The sequence below is a fragment of the Morus notabilis genome, unplaced genomic scaffold, assembly GCF_000414095.1.
Source record: "Morus notabilis unplaced genomic scaffold, ASM41409v2 Scaffold45, whole genome shotgun sequence".
Classification (NCBI taxonomy): domain Eukaryota; kingdom Viridiplantae; phylum Streptophyta; class Magnoliopsida; order Rosales; family Moraceae; genus Morus; species Morus notabilis.
The window spans coordinates 1047584-1057375 of record NW_010366164.1 but is presented as its reverse complement, the minus strand read 5'-3'; the positions used below and the strand labels follow the sequence as shown (position 1 = coordinate 1057375).

The 9792-nt window shown below is 30.7% G+C and overlaps 1 protein-coding gene across 1 annotated transcript; it reads left to right on the top strand.

The window, feature by feature from the left end:
• The first annotated feature begins 6378 nt into the window (after positions 1–6378).
• Positions 6379–8208, top strand: LOC21410121 (caffeoyl-CoA O-methyltransferase). The gene is made up of 5 exons (XM_010109614.2): positions 6379–6659; positions 6766–6845; positions 6966–7110; positions 7234–7365; positions 7620–8208. Exons 1-5 carry the CDS (start codon positions 6567–6569, stop codon positions 7911–7913), a joined length of 744 nt encoding a protein of 247 aa, XP_010107916.1. The 5' UTR covers positions 6379–6566; the 3' UTR covers positions 7914–8208.
• Positions 8209–9792: the final 1584 nt, after the last annotated feature.

The window sequence follows — 9792 nt, the reverse complement described above, 5'->3', positions numbered from 1 at the left end:
CCCTCCTCAAGTTGTACAGAAATCAGCTGCTTTTGCAATAATCAGAGTTTAACTTATGAGGTTTTCAATGTAAACACTTTTTTATTGAGATTTTTAGTCCATTTCTTGTTCAATATAAGCTTGTTTTTGTGTCTAATTAGCTGTAGAGTTCTAATTTGCTATAGTCCAGTGTAAATATGGCTCTGGTAATTCACCATATTGGTTGATTTTCTTATCTGAAATTTCTGTTGATAAGCCCTCAATTGATACTGACTGTTGTCTTCTTGTAGATATGCCCTGTTTCAGATTGTGTTCATTCTTTTTTTTTTCTTTTCTTTTCAAAAGAATCAAATATTATATTATTCTTAGTGGTTACCTAATCTGAAGCAATGAGGCAAAGAAAGCCTGATTGATGAGAGTGCTTCTGTATCCACACAAATATTCTTTACTGAGGGTAAAGCATAATAACATGGATAATGAAATTTTTAGTCAATCTTGTTCTTTGCATGCAATATAATAAAAAGATGTCGCTTTTAAATGTACCAGACAAGAACTATTTTATATTCATAACCAGTTGCATTTAGTTTTACTTGACTTGTTGTGACTTCAATTTTTTGTAAATTGATTCCCCTGGTCATTTTCCTTTTAGCTGTGCAGTTTCATAACCAGAATGGCAGGTTGTCTTCTCTGAACTGTATTTGTTCCTCACTAGCTACAGAAGATAATCGTGTTCAAAGACATGCAGTTTTCTCAACTTTCAATTAATTTTTTGTGTGTTTGTTTTCCCAAAGAAATTTCTATGAGAATATGAAAACCTGTTGTTTACGATGCACACAGGTGAAATAATGATCCATAATGCCGAATACAAAACGTTTTTTTTTTTTTTTTTGTATTTAAACCGATATTATAGAATTTTACTGCTATCCCGTGATTTATTTGTCGTTGGTCTTTCTTTGGATAGGTACCACTGATAGTCTATGTTTTTAAAAGTTAATTCGATCAAAATCACCTCAAATTAAAAAAGTATGCGAAATTAACAGAATTCGATACCATTTTAGCAAGTATTTTTTCATGCCCTACCATTATCTTCTCCTTTTCGTTTTTAGCTTTTTTTTGGTTAATGCTTCTTGTCCTGGTTATCATATGGAAATAGTGATAAGGAACTGCAGTGGACATGATTTATCATTAGTTATTATTAGCTGCATTACTTGACAGAACTACTGTGTGATTCATTATTTTGGGACGCATAATTGTGGCGCACATTCAACAACTGAAAGATAGTTAAATCGAGAACTGTCATAAGTTTTTATTCTCAAGTCTTACCATACAAAACTTAGCTGAACTTTTAACGGTCTGGATTCTTTTTTTTTTTTCTCGCTAAAAATGATCTGCATTGATTTAGTCATAACTCAACTTTTTTACTACAAGTGTTTTTTCTCTCACAAAAAATTATATTCAACTTTTTTATTACAATGTTTTTTTCTCACATACACAACTTAAGTTCTTTAACTTGTGAAAAATTTAAATTCAAAATAATGGGCTGTAACGTAGTTACTTCACTGTTCACCTAGCGGATACTGAAATTACATTCTTAAGTCACTGTTCTCACATGTATCACTAATGAAGTGGGATTTGTATCTCGGTGGTATAATGGATTAGTAATCAAGAAGATTGGTCAAAGAAAAACTTGTGTAGTCAAGATCTGAACGTGTCATTAAAGAAGATTTTAGGCGTATTAAGAACCTTTGACCCCCTCCGCAAAAAAAAAAAAAAAAAAAAAAAAAAAAAAAAAAAGGGAACCTTTGATTTGTATGGACCAGTTTAATGCTTAGTTCAGATGGCTGGAGATGTTCCATTCTTGAACCGTTTACTTCAGTCCTTACCTAGAGTCAGAGAAGATGAAATGGTCTACTGGCATTCATTAAATTAAAAGAAATTCATAGATGAATTGGGCATCAGGAGTGAAAATTTCATTAATCTTGACTAGTCAAAATATGTGGAGTAAATTACTTCAATGATAGTTACAAAACTGTATGCATCTCTCTTTTTCTTTTTTTCTTTTTTTTTTTGGGAAAAAAATCATAGTTTTGCTTTACAAAACTGTATTCAAATTTTTGTCTCTAGCATTTATTTAATATACATTGGAAACTAATGAATACTTGATAATTCTGGAGCAGCTGGGCTCAACAGCTACACTACTAAGTACCAAACCAAACAACATGCATCAGGTTGTGTTATAAAACTTGAGATAATCTACATATTCAGTAAATGGGAATAGGAAATTTGTTAAGGGAGAAAGAGAAAAATATATCAAGATTTAAGATGAATTAAAATTAATAGGTCAATAGTTTATATAAGTTAATAAATATGTCAAATTACTGTTTTTGTCCATAATTTGTCTGGTTATGAATTATAACTTGACAAGTTATTATCCATAATTCACGGTTTTTATCCATAACTTATCTAGTTATGAACCTTAACTTAACAAGTTTGTCCATAACTTATCTGATTATGAACCATAACTTGACAAATTATGACTTATTAATTTCTATAAATAAAAATTAACTTATATATTTTTTTAAACTTTTCATATTAACCTATTTTTTACTATTTCCGTTCATATAAGTATTATAGATTAGAGGGAGAAAAAATGATAAAACCTTTTATAAGAACGGCCAAAAAGCAACGTTCTTTCTGGCTCTTTCGGAGTCCAGACAACAAAAAGTCAGTTCACCAACCAAGACTAGTTAGTGGGGTTGGTGAATTTTGTTAAAATAAAGAAAAACTTCAACAATATAACGTCTTATTTAAGAAAATACAATCTGAATACTCACTTTTTAGGGCATCAAAATAAAATATAACTTTTATCCTTAACATAAACATTTAATCATTTTTGGGGACGTGAAAAACTTCTTTTCCTTTTCGGTATTTTATTTTCTAAAAAAATATGTTGTTTTCATTTTAATTTATCCTTAGACTAAAGAGACAAAATGCACTCTTTATGTTCCAGAGTGACATATTTCCTTCACATCTTCTTTTCACATTTTAAATTTTATGAAAAAGTAAACAATGTTTCAGTGACATCATGAGGAGACCTTATAAAAAATATTATAATACTATTCATTTTACCAATTTAAATTTAAAATTTAAATTTTATTACAGTAAAAAATTTTAAAAAATAATCATATTTAATTTATTTATTACAATAAAAAGTTCTCACATAAAATCACATTTTAATTCAAATTAAAAATTCAAATACTTGATATATATTAAAAGACTTCTTCGTTTGGTGACAAACTTTGCGAGCTTCTTGAAAAAAGAAAGAGAGAGAACCGATTGAAAAGAAGAATAAATAAATTTTGTTATTTTCTTATTGAGCACTCTTTATTTGGCAGGTATAAGACCCCAACTTCATGTGAGGGACAGGACTATAGTTCCAGTGGGGGGAAAAAAAAATCTTTCTTGTCTCTCTACTTCATTATCATCCGTTTATTCTAGTTTTCCTATTATTTTCTATTTTCCTCATGTTGTTAGAACAATTATCGTTTTATTTATATTAGATTTTGTTGCCTCAAGTGTTATAAAGTCTTTGATCGACTACACGGTTTAAAAAAAAACTTTTTATTAGTCGTAAAAAAAAATTTATGTGAATTTTTTTTTTCTGTCGTGAATTAAATAGTTTTAAAATATATTATTGACTTATTTAATTTCTATTATTTACTATATTCTTTTTTACATAATTTCACTTCTCTAACTTAATTTCTTAACTCAAACTCGTGAAAAAAATAGAGAACACTTAATTATGTAATTAACTGATCCAAAAAAGTCATCAAGTGCCGGGAATTGATAACAAATAAATACTCGGAAACTACAATGGAGCAAACTAAAGAAGTTTCAAACATAATAGCAGAGGAAAAATCTTGAATATTCCGATAGGCATATATATCCATTCCAGAGATACAACACCACATTAACCTATGCCAAGTGTAAGTTTTCCGAATCTTTCTCTTCACCAAATGATTGTGTATATATATATATATATATATATATATATATATATATATATATATAAGGAAGGAGTTACAACGACAAGTAAATGAATTATTAACGAGGGAGTTAATCTAAGAGAACATGATCCTTGAGTGCCCATTTGTTTTATTTCTCTTTTTGATCACTCAGAAGGATGGGAGTTGGCAAACGAATAAATAAGTATTTATTCACTTGATAAAACACAATAATCAAAGTTGTCCTTATAATTAGTCAACTCGATCTTTTTTTTTTTTTTTTTTTTTTTTTTAACCCTTTCTGAATGAGGGGAGGATAACTTTGAGATTTTCTTGTTGGGACCAAGACTAGTTGATTTCATTTCTATAAGGAAAAAAAAGAAAAAACAAAACAAAGGAAAAACAAAACGAAGACTAGATTTCAAAGAGCACCGGTAGAATTTTATTTTATTTTTTATTTTTTTAAAGCATAAGTTTACATGATGTCTAATGGTTAAATATATTCAATGCGGTTAGCAACACAATGGCCCGTTCACTTCGTTGATTCGAGTTTGTAATTCGAGTTGAGATGTAATTTTATGTGAGAGCTTTTTACTGTAGCAAAAAAGTTAGATGTGACTGTTTCTGAGAGCTTTTTACTATAGCAAAACTCGAATTCTAAACTCGAATCGGCGAAATGAACGAGGCCGTGTGTTTAACATTAAGTATTCTCATTATCCCCGTTTAGAATTCTCATTTAGAACTTGCGAAGAAAAAAAAAAAGCATTAAAATTACATTGTGTAGTACTTTTTATTTGGTGCATACAATATAACTTTTTCCCCTTGCTAATCTTATTAAGATAATATGACTTGACATGAGAACACTCATTATAGAATCAAACAGTAAGTAATCATTATCGCACGCTATTTGATTTCTTTTTATAACTTAGTTGTTATATATAGTACATTTTATTGTCCCAGTTAGCTAGTTTATCATTTATCTACACGCGTTTCCCACCTCAAGCACATACAACTTCTTGAGAAAGTTAAATATCAGCTGAAAATAACATGTTCTTTCTATGTAACATTGAAGTATTTCGTCAAAATTATAATTTTACATTTTCAGAAGAAGTTGCAAGATGGATGACCCATCGCCTAAAAGTTCAATTTGGAAATAACTCAAACGACAAGTTGTATGTATAAACACTCCTATAAAGTTCACGAGCTTAATTTAATTTTTTTTCCCTGATTGTATCCTGTAGTTATTTATTAGTAAATCAATTTGGGACTATTTTATTTGAGGATTTAACCATTTATATACTTGCGAAGTATCTATTTTACGATAAAATGCATGTTTAGCCGTCATTAGCAACTAAAGATGTCTTGATCATATTCTCGACCTTATTTGTATGTTCATGTTAGGATGTCTACCGTCCATGGTTCATATTATCTTACTCATGTTGACTAACCAAAAGTTACAAAACCATGAAAGATAACTATATACGTATACATATATATACATAGATATAGGGCCATATATATTAAAGAAAAGAAAATAACAGAAAAGAGAAAAGGTGACTATCAATCACCCACTACGCGTAGAAGGCCAAGTTCCATCACCAACTTCTCACCAAACTCAAAACTCTTACGTCTCCAATCCAACAACAAAGGGAATAATATTTTTAACAACATCTAACTTTTTTGTTACCGTCACATTTAATTTTTTTATTACAGTAAAAAACTCTCACACAACATCACATCTCAATTCAAATTCTAAACTCAAATCAGTGAAAAGAACGGAACCCTTAAACTTACTTTAAATATGAGTTTAAATTTTTAATTTTTATTTTTAATTAATAATCTATTAATTAATATAATTATTTGATTAAAAAAATTAATCAAGAATAATAGTAAAAATTCAACCCATATACTATAAAAAATATTTATCTTCTTTTCTCGTGTTAAGTGCCAATGTCGACCCACATTTTTCTTCCTACTCAAAATATATTGGATATCAATCCATCACTCCATCCACAGACCCACCCAATCCACCCTACTCAGTACCAATATATATTGATTACCAAAAAAATAGTGTTTTTCTTTTTTATTATTATATATTATTATCTATTATTTTGTTTTTTTATACCACAAAAAGTGAAAATTTTCATTTCTGAAAAAATAATACAACACCTTTTTTATTCCACAAAAATTGGCTCAAAATTCTAAATATATATATATATATATGACAGCATAAGTACTGAGAAATTACGTCATAAAATACTCCAAAATTAAAGTCAGAGAAGTCCACGACCCGTAATAGCCAACAACAGATTAGTGGGTCCCTTCCTCTGCAAGCGTTGGATCAAACTTCAAAGTATCTCTCATACAAATTAACGAGTTCACCAACCACAGACCGGTTTGGTGGGCGGTCCAACCACCGATACCGGTTCGAACCGGTCACAACACACCCGTATATAATCCCCCTAGTTTCTTGGTCTCCCCAATTCAGGGTCTAAAGTCTATCTCTGAATTAGATTACCAAAATCACTCCCAACAAATTCACTTCAAAACTCCCCCAAAAAAAAAAAAAAAAAACTGAGAGAAATGGCAACCAACGGTGAAGGAAAGCAACAGGAGGTCAGTAGGCACCAGGAGGTCGGCCACAAGAGCCTTCTCCAAAGCGATGCTCTTTACCAGGTAATATAGTTGTTTATATATATATATATATATATATATATATATATATGCACATATAAATATATGTATAGTTTAGATGTTTATATATGGTTCTTGAATGTTGTAGTATATTCTGGAGACTAGTGTGTACCCGAGAGAGCCAGAGCCAATGAAGGAGCTCAGGGAGATTACAGCAAAGCATCCATGGTAGGTCATGTGAATGTATATATTAATGATGTCCATATATATATATTATGTTTAATTTTTGTATCTCAAATCTTTTTCGGTTTTCTGACTTGGATATGTGGTGACAATTGAACAAAACAGGAACATCATGACCACATCGGCCGACGAAGGGCAATTCCTGAACATGCTTTTGAAGCTCATCAATGCCAAGAACACCATGGAGATTGGTGTCTACACCGGTTACTCCCTCCTCGCCACTGCCCTCGCACTTCCCGACGACGGAAAGGTGAATTTTCGGATTATAAATATTCTAACACGGTATTAGAGCCATTGTTCTTTGAGTTTCAATACAAAATTATTACTTTTTTTTTGTTCTCAATTAGTTTTCTGATCCGGGTTGTTGCAACAGATTTTGGCTATGGACATAAACAGGGAGAATTACGAGCTTGGTCTTCCGGTGATTGAGAAAGCCGGAGTTGCCCACAAGATTGATTTCAGAGAAGGCCCTGCTCTCCCTGTTCTTGATCACATGATTGAAGATGTAAGAACAAATTTACTAATATTTTTTCTTCAATTATTTAGGGTGAATTAGATATGGATTGATCAGATAGAAATACATTTTTGTTTTTTAATATGAACCGACCGCAACTAGTGGGACTTGTCGTATGCATCATGCTAAGCCAAGCTGGATCGTGACTCTTTTTAATTATTTTTTTAATAAGCCGGGTTATTACTTTTTACTTACAATTGCATCTTGGTGGATCTGATCAAATAATTGTGTGGGATGAACCCCAGGGGAAGTACCATGGAACGTTTGACTTCATCTTTGTGGATGCTGACAAGGACAACTACTTGAATTACCACAAGAGGTTGATCGAGTTGGTCAAGGTTGGAGGCGTGATCGGCTACGACAACACCCTCTGGAATGGCTCTGTGGTGGCGCCACCAGACGCACCCCTCCGCAAGTACGTCAGGTACTATAGGGACTTTGTGCTCGAGCTCAACAAAGCGCTCGCTGCCGACCCTAGGATTGAAATTTGCATGCTCCCCGTTGGTGATGGAATCACGCTTTGTCGTCGGGTCAACTAAAATATTAAATCCTGTCATTGATTGACCAGCAGTTTCACCTTCAGTTCACCTTCGGTTAATTGGTCGTTGCCCGCTATAAAATTAATGAAGCAAACCATAAATATATTTTTTTTCAAAAAAAAAAAATATTACTTTGCCTTCTTACCTTGGCTTTTATCTTTATTTTTTTAATTTTGTGTATTAATTTCAATTTGTATTCGGCATGAAGAAAGTGGACGTACAGTTAAAGTGTATGTCATGCTCAACTATATAATTAATGCGGATTTTGTTTATTTTAAGGTTCCTTTTGATAATAGTTTCGTGTCTATTAATCTTAAGCTACATTCCCTCTCTTTTGTCGTAACAAGGCCATCTCTTCTTGTTGAGGTAAAGTGTTGTCCGGTTTATCATCATTACTAAAATAATTGTAATTGTTACTTGCGATATCAACTTGGGAGGAGGAAACAAGTTTTCCGTATAGTAGCCCCCCAAAACAAAACTATGTATACATATGTATTGCTTTATCAAATAACAGTGTTGTATGTATGTATGTATGTATGTATGCGGTATTAGACGGCCAATTTATGTATTTATGTATGTATACGGTATTAGACGGCCAACTAGCTAGATCTATATGTATCCAAATGTACTTGTATAATGTAAGGATGACGAAATATTTATTTATAAGCACGTCAACTGACGTTATCATAGCGATGAGGACGACGACTTTTTCTGGGAAAATAATTAGTGATGAGTGGTTCATCACTTTTCTCAAAAATAAAAAAGTAAAAGAATAAAAATAAATAAAAAAAGATACATCATAATTGATAAAGTGAAATTAGAAATTGTCTGCTACTACCGATTAAAGCAGTATATGTATATTTTTTAAAAAAATATGTATATTTTTTAAAAAAATATGTATATTTTTTAAAAAATATATGTTTTTTTTTCAGTATATGTATATTTTATCATAATATGAGGAGATACTTATAATTTATTTAAACACTTATATAGATGTTTTTAGAGGAAATATACATTTATCGAAAATGAGATATACATATTTTTAAAAGAAATATGCATATGTCGTTTTAATCGGGTACCAGACAAGTCCTATCATCTGAGAATCTTGTACTTGAATATGAAAAATAAATAAATGAATAAATACTCTTTTGATAAGAAATGTCCAAATTTTTTGACGCTGTTTTTATTTTATTTTATTTTATTTTTCAAAGATGAAAAATAAAAAAAAATCATAAAAATAGAATATTCGTTAAAAAATAGCGCCGCTTGTTGCATTAATTCTTAAAAATTGAGTATTATTTTTAGAATGCAAAACATAAATACAAATGTAAATTTTTTACTCATCCCGGCCCCTGGGCGCCCCATTGCATTGGCCGGTGGCTTTTTGGCAGCATTTTCTGTTTTCATAATTTGAGGTTATTTTTTACAGACATGCTCAACAAAATGTAAGGATCATGTCGGTAAAATTTCAGAATTTTTTGACGCCGTTTTTATTTTATTTTATTTTTCAAAGATGAATGATAGAGAAAATCATAAAAAAATAGAATATTCATCAAAAAATAGTGCCGCTTGTTGCATTAATTCCTAAAAATTGTGTATTATTTTAAGAATGTAAAACATAAATAAACATGTAAATTTTTTACCAATCCCGGCCCCTGGGTGCCCCATTGCGCTAGCCGAGAGCTTTTTGGCAGTGTTTTCTTTTTTCAAAATTTGAAGCCATTTTTTGCAGACATGCTCAAAAAAATGTATGGATTGTGTTTGCACAATTTCATAACTTTTTAATGCCGTTTTTATTTTATTTTATTTTTCAAAGACAAAAAAATATAGAAAATCATAAAAAATAGAATATTCATAAAAAAATGGTGTCGGTTATTGC